This window comes from Petromyzon marinus, chromosome 9, assembly GCF_048934315.1.
Source record: "Petromyzon marinus isolate PM22_M1 ecotype Great Lakes invasive population chromosome 9, UKy_Petmar_22M1.pri1.0, whole genome shotgun sequence".
NCBI lineage: Eukaryota > Metazoa > Chordata > Hyperoartia > Petromyzontiformes > Petromyzontidae > Petromyzon > Petromyzon marinus.
Genome location: NC_133675.1, coordinates 11,572,184 through 11,588,353, shown reverse-complemented (window position 1 = coordinate 11,588,353; position 16,170 = coordinate 11,572,184). Strand labels below are relative to the sequence as shown.

General features: G+C 39.6%; 1 protein-coding gene across 2 annotated transcripts; it reads left to right on the top strand.

Moving 5' to 3' along the window:
* The first annotated feature begins 990 nt into the window (after positions 1 to 990).
* AUP1 (AUP1 lipid droplet regulating VLDL assembly factor) lies at positions 991 to 15,017 on the top strand. 2 transcript variants are annotated; one of them, XM_032950478.2, is made up of 12 exons: positions 991 to 1,123; positions 4,265 to 4,402; positions 4,941 to 5,022; positions 5,686 to 5,870; positions 6,179 to 6,251; positions 6,639 to 6,712; positions 7,654 to 7,720; positions 8,853 to 8,949; positions 10,529 to 10,684; positions 11,243 to 11,391; positions 11,607 to 11,710; positions 13,093 to 15,017. In XM_032950478.2, the coding sequence occupies exons 1-12, from the start codon at positions 1,083 to 1,085 to the stop codon at positions 13,127 to 13,129; spliced, it is 1,203 nt and encodes a 400-aa protein (XP_032806369.1). In that variant the 5' UTR covers positions 991 to 1,082; the 3' UTR covers positions 13,130 to 15,017. The 2 variants fall into 2 exon arrangements, with proteins under 2 accessions (XP_032806369.1, XP_032806368.1); XM_032950477.2 differs by having other exon boundaries at positions 992 to 1,123; positions 4,941 to 5,091.
* The last annotated feature ends 1,153 nt before the right edge of the window (positions 15,018 to 16,170 follow it).

Sequence of the window (16,170 nt, the reverse complement as noted above, 5' to 3'; positions counted from 1 at the left end):
ATCCATTGAGTAGGCACGCAGAAATCTGTCCAAACTTGACCCCTTCCCCCCTCTCTGTACGCACGCGGACTTTTTACCCCCCCCCCCACCTGCGTACGTTCGCCTGACCCCCCCCCCACCCCGAATCCTATAGAACGGCCGATATTTAATCCACGCAGAAACCATCAAGGATTAATAATATTAACGTGTTTAAGCAAACAGATAGTCCACCGCCGGACTATAATTAATTTTAAGGCCAATGTAGACAAATTATTATCGAGGCGTCACCCCCCCCCCCCCCATTTCCTATGTGTACATTGTCAGTAGACCCCCCCCCCCCCATACGCAAGCGTACGCATTTGGGTTAAGGGGCCGTCCATAAATGACGTCACGCGATTTTTGACGATTTTTGACCCCCCCCTCTCCACACGGCGTCACAAATTTTCAGGCCCCCCTCCCCTCAAATATGACGTCACAAAGCTCTGCCCCCCCCCCCAAACCATATTTCTGTTTTGAAAACAAAACATGCTTCAAATCGCTTTAAACTATTGTCATTGTAGTGCGTATTTAATGTGGCGCTGCACTCTGATGTTGTAGGAGAAAACATTTATTAAAAAGTCTGTAATTAAGTAGAACGTGAGGTCTATATTTATTTAAAGTTGCGCATTTTGATGTGACGTCACATTTCTCAAACCCCCCCTCGTCACACATCGTCACAAATGTCTGACCCCCCCCCCCGAGGTGCGTGACGTCATTTATGGACGGCCCCTAACCCCCCCTCCCACCTCCATGCGTACGTACTAAATGGATGGCCCCGATATGCTTGTCATTGCAATGACGTCACCCGTTTATGACGTCATCGTTGACGGAGCCACACCGCGGTCATCGAACCCCCCCCACCCCCATGACGTAAAGAACCCTTGTGTTATCAACGTCATTTTTCCGGGGAGCGGGGTTGACGTCACAAGTGTTATTTCCCGACGTCATATACTGCAAGTGACGTCATTTTACGGAGGTGACGTCCTCGGAGCACCCACTCCCCCCCCTGACCCGCCCCCCTCTATACGGCGCCCGTGTGGACAAGCGCCACGGCGGAACGAACGATGCAGTCGATTAACATCGAGAAGCTCTTCGTTTACGACAGGTAAAGAGAGCGCGCGCCTCGTTATCAACACTCCTCGTCACGAGGGGCCGGCAGCGTCCCCGGGCGCGACGCGCGTTGAGCGCGCGTGCCCCCCACCCCCCACGGTGTTGTGTTTGGGGCCTGCGTCGGGGCCTCTCGGATGGTGGAGCCGCGAGACGCCCCCCCACCCCCCGGCTCCGCGTGCCCGAGGCCTCGTGCCCACGATACTGCCCGCTCGTGAAATTGGGTGGGTGGCGTTGTGGATTTGTCACTCCCGCTACCGCCCGAAGTTCGACGCCGCCGTGGATTCGCATCGCGGCTGGCCGATGTCCATCGCGGCTGGCCGCGTCTTCTACCCCCCCCCCACCCCCCACGCCTTCAACCCGCACTGCGCCCATCAGCGTTGGTGAATTACAGCCAAATAACCCCCCCGTCGACGACTCGCACGGCATGGACAGGAGAGAGAGGGGGGGGGGGTATAATCATCCAGCAGTGGATTGACAAAATGGGTGTTAGCGTTTACGACGAGACTGTGAGAGGTGATCTTTGCTTGATGAACCAGCGCAGAAGGAAGGAAGCGACGGCGTACCTGTCAACCCCTTATCAGTGCCTATCTTATTACAGACCAATTCAGACCTTATTGGTCACCCCGTGGCCTTATAAATCTCGACGTTTATCCTACAAAGCCCTATTTAAACGGCTGTACGTGGTAATTTCCCCTTCAAGAATACGGGGTAAACCGTATGGGTTGACAGCAAAGGAGAGGCGTTACTGAAATCTCGACGCTGGTTCAAGAGAGGGGTTCCATGTTGTCCACAGGTTCGGTGTCATCGTCTTTGCTGTGTGGGACTGAGGTTTCGCAAGCTGTACAGAGTGCCTTAAGTTACATAACTTGCCTATGACCGCATTAACTCGGAAAGCGACCGATCTCGTCAGATCTCGGAATATAAAGCAGGTTTGAACTTCGATAATGCTTGTATGGGTGACCACCACAACAGATTTACAGGCCGCGGGGGTTAGGTAATGAACACGAGGGCCGTCCAGAAAAATCCATAACTGTAGAGTGCTGTAATGTACTTCTACGCTCTCACGTTTTCAAAATCCTGCACCGACAGCGTGTTGAATTATGGTCGCATAACTTCCACAACCCCTGCACGGTGTGGCAAGGGCTGCATCCAGCAGGGGATTGACAAAAGGCTGCACATTCTTCTAGTACAAGTTACCCACTTAACCCAGGTGACGGGGCATTGACGTGAAAATAGATTGTGTAACTAAGGTAACTACTGATCATTGACACTTTGCCTAAGAGGAGACGTGGGATTTAAGATAATTCGTAAAGTTACGTGAGCGCTCATTGGCACATTTACAAGGGAGACTTGGAATGGAGAGTAGTTAGCCCAGGTGAGAACTCATTAGGATATGTCTTTAACTAATAGATACAATATTTTCTATCACAGGATTGTAATCATGAAGGGGTGGGAATTTTTATATCTCCAGGTTTCAGTTTAACATTTTAGGAATCAAAAGTACTTGAGATAAAGCTGTTCAGATAACAATAAGGCTCTGAAACCACTACAAATTATAGGTAAATCAAATATATGTTCCCAATAAGCCTTAAGATATAGGAGTTGCCCACAGTTAAGAAGTTAACCAACATGAAAATTGGGCCCAAACATACTATACCATTATATGAATTCAATTAAATATTAGGTAAAAGGAGAAGAGAGGATGATTGGCATATTTAAGTTTTGGAGAGAGGAACTAAAGAGAAGTGATCTTTCGTCTGGAGCAAGCAGAGATGTGAAGACCTTTTGAAAAAAAAATGTTCATAAATTTGGACCTGCAACAGCCCAAACGGAGAACTCAAATTACACTTCCTTGATTCTTTTTCACAAAATCCAGTTTGTCAGACTTGTCTCTGTCCTCAAATTTAGGATCACAGGCTGTTGTAATGCAAGTTACATGTTAGCATTGCTGGAGAGGATAACGCTAATAACACGAAAAACAAGGCACTTAACTTTCGATTGAAAGCTTTCATGACTGCAAGGATTCATCTTCTTTGGTTATTTCGGTAAAGGCACGTAGAATGAGAATAAAATAATAAATTGATAAAATAAAATAACACAGTAATATTCTCACGACGTTTCGGCCACAACACAAGCGGCCTTCATCAGGTGAAGGGACGAGACTGTCTGGAGGACAGCGCTGGAGTGAAAAAGCCACGCTCAGATCACGACCTTTAAGCTGTGTGAGAAGAAACAAAGCGCCTTGACAAAGGAATTAGCATATAATTTAGCCTTGAAATGGCTGAGTGATTAGCTTGTGACTGGTCACAGAAATGGCTGTGTTAAAGTTAAAGTATACACATCCGCAGAGGCACCTCTTGACAAAGGAATTAGCATAGAATTTAGCATTGAAATAGCTGAGTGATTAGCTTGTAACTGGTCACAGAAATAGCTATGTTAAAGTCAGAGCATATACATTCACCGAGGCACCTAGTACAAATCAAACAGGAGAAACGTCGTGAGAATATTATTGTGTTATTTTATTTTATCAATTTATTATTTTATTCTCATTCTACGTGACTTTACCGAAAGAACCAAAGAAGAAGGCACTTAACATTAAAAAATATACTGTATATTTATGTGGTAGGACATTATTAACTGGTTCTAAGCAACAATCCCTAGAAAAGCTAAAATATTCAATTGTTACCACTGTCAATACAATTGGCAATGTAATTGACAGTGGTAACATCAATTTAATCAGTGTAATTGACAGTGGTAACATCAATTTAATCAATGTAATTGGCAGTGCACTGGGAATGGGTGACAAAGTTAAACAAACAAAAAAACAATCTTCCTGAAACTACTAAATTTATTATGGTCTGCGATTACCATATCTCATGAAAAGTTTAAAATAATTCGGGGGGTGATTAAATGCAAAATAAAGTATAATATAAAATGTGTAAGAATAAAAAGAATCAAACAAACTATGTAATAGTTGTATAATGTACTTTACACATGTATGTCTCATGGGAGTGCATGTAGGGTCAAACATGAACAATTTGCCTTTTGCCAATGCGAAACAAGTCTTTATAGGTGGTGTGGATACCAGTGCAGTGTTTCTCACGATTAAAATTGCCTATGTACTTGTGCTCTGCAGGCTGCCTGGTGACAGTCTCTCACTGCTGCTGTTCCTCTTGTACTTGCCCTTTGGCCTGTGCCTGCTGCTCCTGCGCACGTTCATCGGCGTACATGTGTTCCTGATTGCCTCAGCGCTGCCCGACAGCCTCGTTCGGCGGTACGCAAATGACAGCATAGCAACACATCCAACCCTACTTGTGGTCAGCACTAGGAATTCCTATGGCAAATGGTTTTAATTGTGTTTTAGAAAAATATGCAAAAATATTGCACTGGAATTAATGTTTTTTTTCTTGTACTAATTCGTGGTTTTATGTACTGTGTAATCCATGTTTTATTATTTTAGCAATATTTGGTGACTGCCAATTGTTATAAATAATGCCTGCACACGAATGTATTCATCTCATTGCAGTATATTGAACAACAGCTACATTGTGATGGTGCTATACTTTATAATAAAGTGAACTAATGCACCACTAAATTTTGATATAAAGCTTTCGTGACTGCAGGGATTCATATTCTTGGTTATTTCGGTAAAGTCACATAGAAGGGAAACAAAATAAAATTGTTTTATATTTTTATTATTTTATTGTTTCCCTTCTACGTGACTTTACCGAAAGAACCAATAATATAATGCACCACTGTTCATTTTGTATTTCCTGTATCTGTTTACAATGGGCGCGTGTGGTTTTGTGCAGGTTTATTGTGCGGGTGATGTGCTCAGTGCTGGGGCTGTTCGTGTCTCAGGATGACCCCCGGAAGCGCGACAAGACTGCTCGGGTGTTCATCTGCAACCATGTCACAGATTTTGACCACAATGTGCTCAACTTACTGTTTTCATGTGTCACTGTAAGTGCCTTCGCACAGGTTCGAGCATAATATTCTTGCTCCTTGTTTTAAATGTTTACCAATGTATTATTTAGTGTCAGCTGTAGCGCAGAAATAAAACTAGCAAACCAGTCCTGGTAGAGGATCTTAATTTTTACTTCCTCGACTTTTGAACATTGAAAAGGACATCGTATTCTTTACAACAATATGCTAGCCTATGTTAGTAGAAAATAGGTGAAATAAAAGCTCACCATAATGGAGTGAAAGTGCAAACTGATGTGATCTTCTTTGTCTGCATTGTGGACCCCTGCAGGTTTTCCACCTGAAAAAGCGTGTGACCCTTGAGCAGCAAAATGAATTCCTCATAACATTGAAAAACATTGTCAGCTTAGGCCAGTGGACATGCCTGTATTTTGTTTGCAATATAATGTGATAACCACTTCCAGACAGGAACTGATGGGCTTAGCTGTTTACAGACGTCTCAGAAGCGTACACTCATAGCACCCTCTGCTCATGCCTGTATTTATGTTCATCAGACATATGAATTATATTAATTGCGAGTTTTAGTTAATGTATTTTTTAAAACACAATTTTACTCTTTACCTCTCCAACTAGCCTTTGCTGGATTCGCCAGCGACCGTGCTGACATGGGCTAGAGGCTACACGGACCTTGGTCGTTCTCACCGACCCACACTGCTCTCCAGCTGTCGCAAACTCTGCTCCCAAGAGGGTAGCCCTCCTCTTCTCCTCTTCCCCGAGGAGGCCACCACTAGTGGTCAGGCAGGGCTACTCAAGTTCAGGTACATTTTGCTCCCATCTTTTTAACTCTGCCTTGTTGCTTTTTATGACAAATTGCTCTATGTATTATTATTATCATCACATTGATGAGCATAATATATTTTAAACGTTCATGTCATTATTTGATAACGCCTTTGAATTTGTAAAAATTTGATGTATTTCCACACGGATACAAAAAGTCATTAGACAGGATGTGACACACTCCAACCACATTTTAAGTGGAGTTTGCTGCGTATTCGCTCTGTTTTTTTGCTATGAACATCTACAGTTTCCTTCTGTTGTTTGTTGTGCGCCATTTACTGGCATGCAGCACCTGGCCTTTCAGCATAAATCCATCTGTGCAGCCAGTGGCCCTTTCCGTCGGCAGACCAGCTGTTGCTGTGGTTAGTATTGCACTTGGCAGCCACGTTGTGCCTGCCTGTGTGTTACATATCGCTGCTTGGTGTTTGGAAGAGTTATATTTTTAATATGCCATTCCAAGAAGGGCAACTTTTTTTGAAGAACTATGCCCATGTACCGTTTGCGTTTTATGCCTATGTAAATTGTTGCCTACGTTATTGAGGGAGATGTTGGCACATAGAAGAAAGATTGATTGATTGATGACTGCTGTGTTATGCATACTTGTAGTTACCCTGAATTATCATCTTAGCATTGCTCAGTGTTGGATACTCCTTGGTTGCAGCTTTTAACAAACAATTATTCTGTATTTATAGACTGCATTTTTCAATATATAAACGTATTGTAATGCAAAATAATGTTCCTGTTTACAGAATGTGATTGGATCCTCTTGGCTTCAGGATCTGGTTTGGACATTTTTCTTGCCTTTTACGCATTACCAAGTAAGGTACTACCATTTCTTTCTATTGTATACATTTTAACTTTTCATTGCCATGAAGCTGTGGTGCATTTCCATGATCACAAGTATAGGAAGCCTAGGAGCTAACATTGTGCAACACTTATGAGGATTAAATATAGTTCCTGGCTATGGAAAATTTCACACTTGCCAAATAGCACATCGGCTTACATAATTAATCATGTATCTAAAGCAAAGCTAAGAGTCTATTTGTATTATTACAGTTTGTGGACATTTTCATTTAAACATAAACTATGAACTTGCAAATGATGTAGGTAAATTCTCCACCGATGACACAGACACAATTCTGCTCAATGTGAATACAGCACAGCCGAATGTGAAGGTAGTGACGTAAATTTAAACTCGTTGATAGCATTGTTTATGCAATCATCTTTCATAGTGAAACTCTTATCCGGTTATTCGTAATAAATGTTGAGTATATGTGAGTATGGGTGATGACTAATGTGTTTAGAAGTCCCCTTTTGGTGGTGTTGCAAATTAACTTTTATTCAGTTTTGTAGACTTTGGTGATGAAAACCAATGATAATATTTGATGACCATTTTTGTGCACAATGAAACATTCCATATATTTTTTACAAACAATGCACCAAAATATACAGGATTTTCATCGTTTTAATGTAGTGGATGCATATATTTTAATTGTAATTTTAATGTTTCATATTAGGTGAAATACAACTTACATTGTGCGTTATATGGAAATCGCAACCTTTATAACTGCAGGGTGTGAGATATAACTAATTTAAATGTGTATGTTCTCTTTTGTGTAATAATGGGAAAACAATGTTTTTATTTTATTTAATGAGCAATAAAGGTTGCATGCAATCTTTGGCCTAGAATTAAATATAATGTGCACTCTTAACTACGTTGATGAAACAACGCCTACCCATTGCCTGCTGCTTCTGTCCAATTAGGTGGCTCCCAACTGAGTCTCAACACGAGGGAGAAACGGAAGATGGCTTTGCAAAGAGAGTGCAAGAGGTATATAGCTCGGATACTTGGTGATCAAGTTTATAAAAAAAAAAAGTGAACAAACGCTTCTACGAAAGATTTTAAAATAAGCTTGACAGCTGTTTTAATTAGCATCTTCTCATGTTAATTTACATCTCAGAGGGATCACCATTGTGCAAGTCGGTTACATTTAGGATTAATTGATTTTTTTTCTTTGGGTCTTTTGGTAAAGTCACGTAGATGGAAAAAATATTAATAAAAAATAAAGTCAATAAAAATTCCACGACGTTTCGGTTCCTGATAATGACCGCTTGTGTTGCGATCTAAACGTTGTGGTATTTTCACTTTATTTTTTTATTCTATCTACGTGACTTTACCGAAAGAACCAAAGAATATTCATTCCTGCAGTCACGAAAGTTTTAAGTCAAAATTCATTTATCATTTTGCTTCAAACGGTATACAATATGTATCCCTTGCATAGTCATGTAATTTTTATTTATGCAATAAAGACTTTTTATAAACAAGGGAGCAACTCAGTTGGGTTTTTAGAGCCTTTAGCACGTGCATTTAATCGTAAGAATAATAAACACAGTATATGTGACTTGGGTAACTTGCACTGACCCACTTTCTTAAATACACTGGTTGGGAAGATATGTTCTATTTGCTTGCGACATTTAGTTTTAGTAGTATAATTTGTGTAAATGTATCTGTGTGTGCATGTATTTCCTGTTTGGCATGTCTCATGCTAATTGCTTCCTGTATGTGGCGCTGTCACACACAATATTCTTTTTTGCTATTACATAAAAAAAAACCCAAATATATTGCATAGGTTGTTGTATGCCAATATACTAGATGTTTTAAAGATGTATAGTATATCACATGACTTGAATTATAGCAAAACTATTGCTAAGTTTAAATGTTTACTATGAAACGTTTTACATTTTTTGTTTCTCTGACAGAGATACTTGTATATTCAGTCAAGGGTCGCGTATACCGGTCTACAGATCAAATGTGTCAATAGAAGATCATACCTTAACATACGGGAATTCTAATTGCTCGCACGTACTTTTTCCAGAACTGTACCCAATTGACTTTTTTAACAGTGGAGTAATTTTACCGTGCCTCAGGCTGAGTTTCCATTGTGGCTTGATTATTGTTGCAGTTGATGGCTGTGGAATTGGGTGTTGTGTCTACACCATACAGCAAAGCAGACAAAACTGAGCATGCCAAGAGACTGGCTCGTGTGTTGAGGCAAACAGGTAAACTGCAATCTTGATTTGAAGCTTTCGTGACTGCAGGAATCCATACTCTTTGGTTCTTTCAGTAAAGTCACGTAGGTAGAAATAAGACAGAATAAATCACGACGTTTCGGCCACAACACAAGCGGCCTTCATCAAGGCGCTTTGTTCCTCTCACACAGCCTAAAGGCCGTATCTGAACGTGGCTCTTTCACTCCAGCGCTGTCCTACCAGACAGTCTCGCCCCCAAATCACGACGTTTCGATAGCAACACAAGCCATCGTCTTCAGGCGAAAATCGCGACAGCCGCGCTGTCTGCTGTGAGCAGCACGATGTCTGCTGCCACAAGACGGTGGCTTGTGTTAGCTGTCGAAACGTCGTGATTTATTCTGTTTTATTTCTACCTACGTGACTTTACCGAAAGAAGCAAAGAGTAAGGTAAACTGCAGTTTAACACGTAGGTTTTGGCGACCAATATTATCCATAATAGTGTTTTTTGGGTTAGATCGCGTAAATATGACTGTCGTTAAACCCGCTGCCACCCGACACAGCCAATGAGTAAGGTTTGTCACAAACATGTTGTGGGTTTACTCTCCAACACACCAGTGTGCTGTACTAGTAACAAATTAGCATGTTTTGTTTTCGTGACAAACCTTACAAATTGGCTGTGTGGGGTGGTGGCGGGTTTAATGACACATTTATATTTACGCAAGCTAACCAAAAGACACCTCTATTATGGAGGTAATCCGCAGCTTGTCATTTGGAGACATCCCTTGTGTATTAATGTGTACCAGAGATTAAGTGAAAGTACTTACAAATATTTTTTTAGAATTGAATAGTTATGCACGTATTTGTTAATTAGTGTAAATGTCTAGCGAATTGCAAACTGTTGATTTCAGCGAAACGTTGTTGATCTTCACATTACTACGGATATGCTATTTTATAGTGTATGAGTATTTTTACCTGTTTTGCAGCAGTGATGCAGATATCAGTTACAAGTCTCTTCACGACATGTAAAAAAGTCTGGTCTTAAAACGTGAAGATACATAATGCTTTTTCGAATAAATATTCATATCATTTTCATACATGGCCTCATATAAGGTTGATGACCAAATAATGAACGAAAAAATATTTGTCTCCATGTAAAATAAGTAGTGTTTTTGTCCATGGGCAAAAACACACCTTATTTTACAAAGCTTTTATGAGGAAGCCACTGGAGCTATGCAATTTTAAATCTAGATTGAAACTCATTTCTTTAGAAAAATGTGTTTAGTTTGTTGTCCTTACCCCACACCTCCGATTAGCACAGTTGGCTACGTACGGTGTGAACGAAGTTAAAATACATACATAGCCAATGCTTTATAGCGGTAACTTATGTAACGTAAGTTTATCTATTTTGAATCTTGTTGCAGACACGAATAGCTTTGGGTAATTACCCATGATGTAATACAGCCAAAACCCCACGTTTGTCACAATTTCGGCAAGTACTGCTTCATTAAAGTATCGGATCATAGCCATTAACAGTTTAAAAAAACTAAAATTAATAATTTCTGGTAATAAAAGCACCGTTGCAGACTGAGTTGACATCGCTGTGGGGCAGGGCCTGTGGCTGCTGGGAGGGCGAGTGGTGCACCCGTGGGCAGGACAGCAGCCAGGCAGCAGGACACGAGAAGTGACCCCACCTTCCAGACCATGGCCCAGCGTGTCAAGGAGGTGTTGCCACACGTGCCTCTTGCTGTCATCGCCAGTGACATCGGTATGTCGCCACAGTAAACCTGAAAGCAATGCCGAGGCAGATTGTAAGGAGACCCATGTCCACTAGAAGAGAGGATGGTTGGCGGTTGAGATAAACGATCGTGGCAATCAAAGGGAATGCCCATAAAAATTTAACACAGCTGAAGTGTAATGAAGAAATTGGCTCTTACAGACAGATGGACACAACTATGGGAGGCTTTGATCCCTCTGTTTTTATCATGGCTGATGATGATTATGAAAAGTTAACCATATGTTACAGTATCCTGTTGTAGTTTTGTTTATTAGTTATAAAAGAATGCTGTGATGTTTTGTCAACAGGACTGCATTTCTGTTCTTATGAATGTAATGTGTCTAGTTAATGTTAATGGTTATGCACTTGTAATGTGCTTGTTGGGTAATGCCAAAGCAATTTACGTGTTTCAGGATACATTTGGATAATAATCCAGTAAATATATTTGTACATATTTCCAATCATCACGGTTGTCATTGATATGAATTCAAATATTTTTTTCCAGTGGAATAATTGTAATAAAATGTTCATAAAATGTTCGCTGTACAGCAGTGACAAAGTGCGTCGACACTACAATCACGAACCTGCTGGAAGGGACGGTCAAATTCACCCCCGAGGATCCTCCGGCTGTGCCATCTGCCTCGCCACCAGCTCCTACGCCTTCACCATCTGGTGCATACAGCTCGAAAAGCTCACAGGTGAGACTCAAATTTTTACATTACCCAATTATTTTCTTTCACATTTGAAAATGTATGGCCTTAAGTGTTACACCAGAAAATTTCCTACTCCAGGTAAATAAAAAAACGATGTTTTTAATTGAAACTAAGTAATCCGTAAAACAGATTTTAGGTTTGTTGCAGTCACAATTTAAATTAGGGAAGTATTGTCTGACATTGTCTTGTTCTTTTTACAGTTATCGAGCCCTGTAACATCTGCCTCCCTGTTTGGTAAATCAACTGGTCAGAGGCACCTATCTTTGCAGGAGAGGAAGGCTGCACTGTATGAATATGCACGCAGGTGATTGAAAAGCACATGACTGTAAGGTGGAGATGTCTGTAAAACTAACCTTGTGGGATTGTGATCTCCATATTTATCTAACACAAGCAACATGCATTTAGTATGGATGGCTTGCATAATACCTGATGTGGCTGCACTGCTGTAAGATGTTTATATAGAATGTTGATCTTAGTCATTTTTATTGTATGCTTTGACAGCATATTTTCTGCTTCATAAAGCTATGGGTTGCATCAGTATTTACATTGTTCAGCATATTTAGTATAATTTGCGACTACAAATTCTGAGTTCAAAGCTTTAGATGCTTCATACAGAGATAATATTTCCATTGCTACTAAATATCATTGTGTAATTCAAATTCTTAGCTCTTTCGGTAAAGTCACGTTGAAGGGAAACAATAAAATAATAAAATATATATTTATACATTTATTTATATTTATTTCAAATATATATGTATACATTTATTTATATTTATTTCAAATATATATTTATATATCTTTTTTTATTTTATTGTTTCCCTTCAACGTGACTTTACCGAGAGAGCTAAGAATATGAATTACTGCAGTCACGAAAGCTTTAAATCAAAATCATTGTGTAAATTATTCACCAACATTAACCATGGTCAGTACACTGCTGGATGAAAGCTGCCCCAAGCTGCTAACATCCCCTACGATTCCACGATACAACATTCCACCCAGCACTTGGGACATGAGCTAATTTCATCACTCCAGATCTTTGATAGAAGTCCTTTTGGACACGGTTCTATTTCTTGGCTGCCATTCCTTTACTTGGCTGCCATTCCTTTACTATTTTTTTTTATCATCTACGATTATCGCTATCATGGACAAACCTACTATTTTGAAGTCTGACATATGTCTCAAACTTGTGTTTGTTCTTTAAGTCAATATAATTTCAAACATGCATCTCTCAATGCTTATTTGCACACTTTACAGTTATTCCATTTCTTATGAATGGCCATGTTTCTCAACCATGTCATAGCAGGAGGTACACAATGATTACAATTTTTTTAATGGTATATTACTTTTAATTACCAAGTTCAGCTTTCCAAAAGCGCTCTTATCTGCTGTCATCTGTCTCTATTTTATCATATTGATTTCGGTCTGCCTTCGTTAACTCTCTTAAGTACATGTATACCGTGTTTTACAGGTTGAAAAAATGAAATCAAACCTTTAACTGTTTTGATAAAAAAAATGCAATAGCATGAACGAAAATTATTTTCTCGTGCTTGTAAAAAATGGAGAGAAAAAAATTCAAACGAATATAAGTACAATATCGAATATGATTTATGTTAAGTCCATGACCTAACTATTTGCCATTTTTATCAATGATTATTAAGCAAAGCTTTTCGTAATTTTGTTTTTCAGAAAATATTTGGAGAAGAAAGACCTACAGGATTCTTGACCCATAACAATATCCGGACATTCATAACAGCTTTAATGACCTTAAGCCATTTGTTTAAAAAAATATTTGTTTCATTGATCATTTTAAATATTTTTTTCAGGCAACAATATTTAAAATCCGTGTTGCAGAAGTCTGCTATTTATTTCTTTCTTGAAAGCATATAGCTCATAAAATACGGCCTTAACTGAAAAATTGTTTACTTTGTCCAAAATCTTTAAATCCATCTACAAAAAAGAAAAACATTTTTGTAATGTGCTCTTCTTAGAAATGTGAGAACATGCTGTTGTCATATTTTTGTACTGGTGCTTTTACAGTGTATACCTTATGGGAAAGCATTTAGAACCTTAAGTTAGTTTCATACAATAGAAGGTTCAGAAAACATAAATTTAACAAGTGTGATAGTATTTAGCATCCCTTATTAAATTTGCATTGTTCCCAGCGGCCAGCAAATTTAGTGATGAATTACCTTGGACGTGATCAATAATTTGACTGCTTTCACTATCTAAAATTGCATGGTAAAGTTGTCATTAAGCGTACATACACACTGGTTTGTGTTTAATAATCTTGCACACAACTTACAAAGATGGCCCATTGAATACATAAAAATGCTGTCCATCTGGTTTGGGCAGAGGGAAGTCACTTTTATTTGGTATGTGTCCACATTGAGGTCAATTTAACTTTTGTATTCTGGTCTGCTCTTTTTTGTTCAAATTCCAAACTGACAAATGCATTGATTTATTGGGCATGGCCTTACAAATGTTGGCAGCAAACTTTTTCCTGCAGTCTGAGTATTTGTAATGTGGAATGTTTTGTGTGTACAGTACTATCTTCAGAGGTAAACAGTTAAAAAACAATCCTTTACTGTTTTTAATGCAACATACCTTAACAATTCCTGAGTGTATTCAGGAAGTGGGTGTATCTATCTGGTGGAGAATGTGCTTTCAAAATCCTTTATTGTGGGAGATGAGCAAAGCATTGCCATGTTAAAGCTCAAACCATTTTTACAGTGAGGGTGAATGTCAATTTCAGTGCGTATGAAATGTGTGCAAACCCTTGCACCTGGCATGGTGATTTAAAATAATTACAAATCAGAAGAGCAGTTTAATTTTGCTGTGGCTTGTGCATGAAAATTCTAAATTTAACAATTCATAAAAAGTTTAAAGGTAAATTATTTGATTGTTTTAAAAGCATGCAGCTTATAAAAGGGTGTTTATAACTCTACATTGCGAGCAATAGATGAATAAAAAAAATTCTAAAGCATCACTTGATATGCCTGAAAGGCTTTAATTTTGCATTGTTTTTGGTTGAGACTTTACAGTATTCACTCTGCCAGCAAATGTCACGTGTTATCTGTTGCAGTGGCTACATTGTAAAAAAAAATATTTTGTAAAACAAAAGTTCAATTAAAGAATTAAACTTAACACTGGATATAAAATTATTACAGTTTAAACCCCTTCATTCGTGGATTTTTCTTTCGCGGTATTCAGTTATTCTAGAGTTTTATTTGTATATACCAGGTCAAGTGTATGTGCTTCCCCCCCCTCCCTCTACTATTCGCGATTTGGCAAATGGCATCGTGACGGAGGGGTTACTTGCACAGTGGAGGGTTATGGGGCCCCGTATGCGCTCCCAAGCCATTTTGTAACACGACTCCGATATGCTCACACACTGCACATTTCCGTATGCATCTTAGCCGTCGTCCACTCGTTGAGGTGTCATACGGACGCCCAGATCCACGCGGTGATGTATACAAACTCGACATGTACAAACGTTACCAGATGCATCTAACTGGCTGCTCAATGACGTGCTATATTGGACACCTCAATGGCGCATCGTTAACGTTCATTACGTTTTGTTGCGGCAAAATAAAACTTTATTTACAGTATCATTTAATGTTTTATTTGATTCAATTTTTTTGTATTGCGCTATCTGCATTGCACAATTTAACGGTACGGATGTTATTTGTGCACAGTACAGGATTAATGTTATGAAACATTTTAATGGTATCCCACATTTTGATTTAAAGCTTTCGTGACTGCAGTAATTCATATTCTTAGCTCTTTCGGTAAAGTCACGTTGAAGGGAAATAATAAAATATATATAAAACTATACAAATTCTCACGACGTTTCGATCATAACACAAACGGTCGTCATCAATGCAAACCGACACCTGATGACGACCGTTTGTGTTATGGTCGAAACGTGAGAATTTTTATTGTTTTTTATTTATTGTATTGTTTCCCTTCAACGTGACTACCGAAAGAGCTAAGGATATAGAGTATTTACATTTGTGCAAATTTTCATGAACCTAACCCTCACGAATGTCGACCGTATTTCTTTTTAATACTTGCACAGAGCCAGTTTATGTACAGAACATCAGCAGACACGTAAATTCTAAGGGCCTTCCTGGTAACTTACCAGGCCATACACAGAAGTCCTTCAACAACATCCTTAAATTTTGATTTAAAGCTTTCGTGACTGCAGTAATTCATATTCTTAGCTCTTTCGGTAAAGTCACGTTGAAGGGAAACAATAACCGACACACCTGATGACGGCCGTTTGTTTTATGGTCGAAACGTCGTGAGAATTTTTATTGTTTTATATATATTTTATTGTTTCCCTTCAACGTGACTTTACCGAAAGAGCTAAGAATATAACATCCTCCTTGGCCCCATGACAATGGCAGATCTCAATGATAAACCAGCATTTCTGTCCAAGTGATTGTGCAGCAATTTATAGACCAATATCCTCAATCCCAGTCATTACATCCGCTGCAGGCATCCCTCAGGGGATGCGTCCTAGGTTCCTTATTTTCTTTCCAGTCAATCGCCCCAAATCGGTCGTCTCATCGATAGTCACGGCAAAAAAAAACTATCGCACCTATGCCGATAACGCTCCGTTTATATTCGATTCTAACCTCTACTCAGGACCCCACTTACGAGGGGTTCGGGTGACCAGCACCACGCCCCGGCCGCCTTTGTCTCCCCAGTAACGATTATACATCACACCAGCTAGAGGCGTCTCACTTAACTTGTTCTTTC

What these genes read in the sequence shown, in the direction of transcription:
- AUP1 (XM_032950477.2), top strand. Translation starts at nt 1,083, where the DNA reads ATGCAGTCGATTAACATCGAGAAGCTCTTCGTTTACGACAG. An exon ending in AAGCTCTTCGTTTACGACAG is followed by an intron (nt 1,124 to 4,264) that starts GTAAAGAGAGCG and finishes TGTGCTCTGCAG; the next exon opens with GCTGCCTGGTGACAGTCTCT. An exon ending in CTGTATGAATATGCACGCAG is followed by an intron (nt 11,711 to 13,092) that starts GTGATTGAAAAG and finishes TTTGTTTTTCAG; the next exon opens with AAAATATTTGGAGAAGAAAG.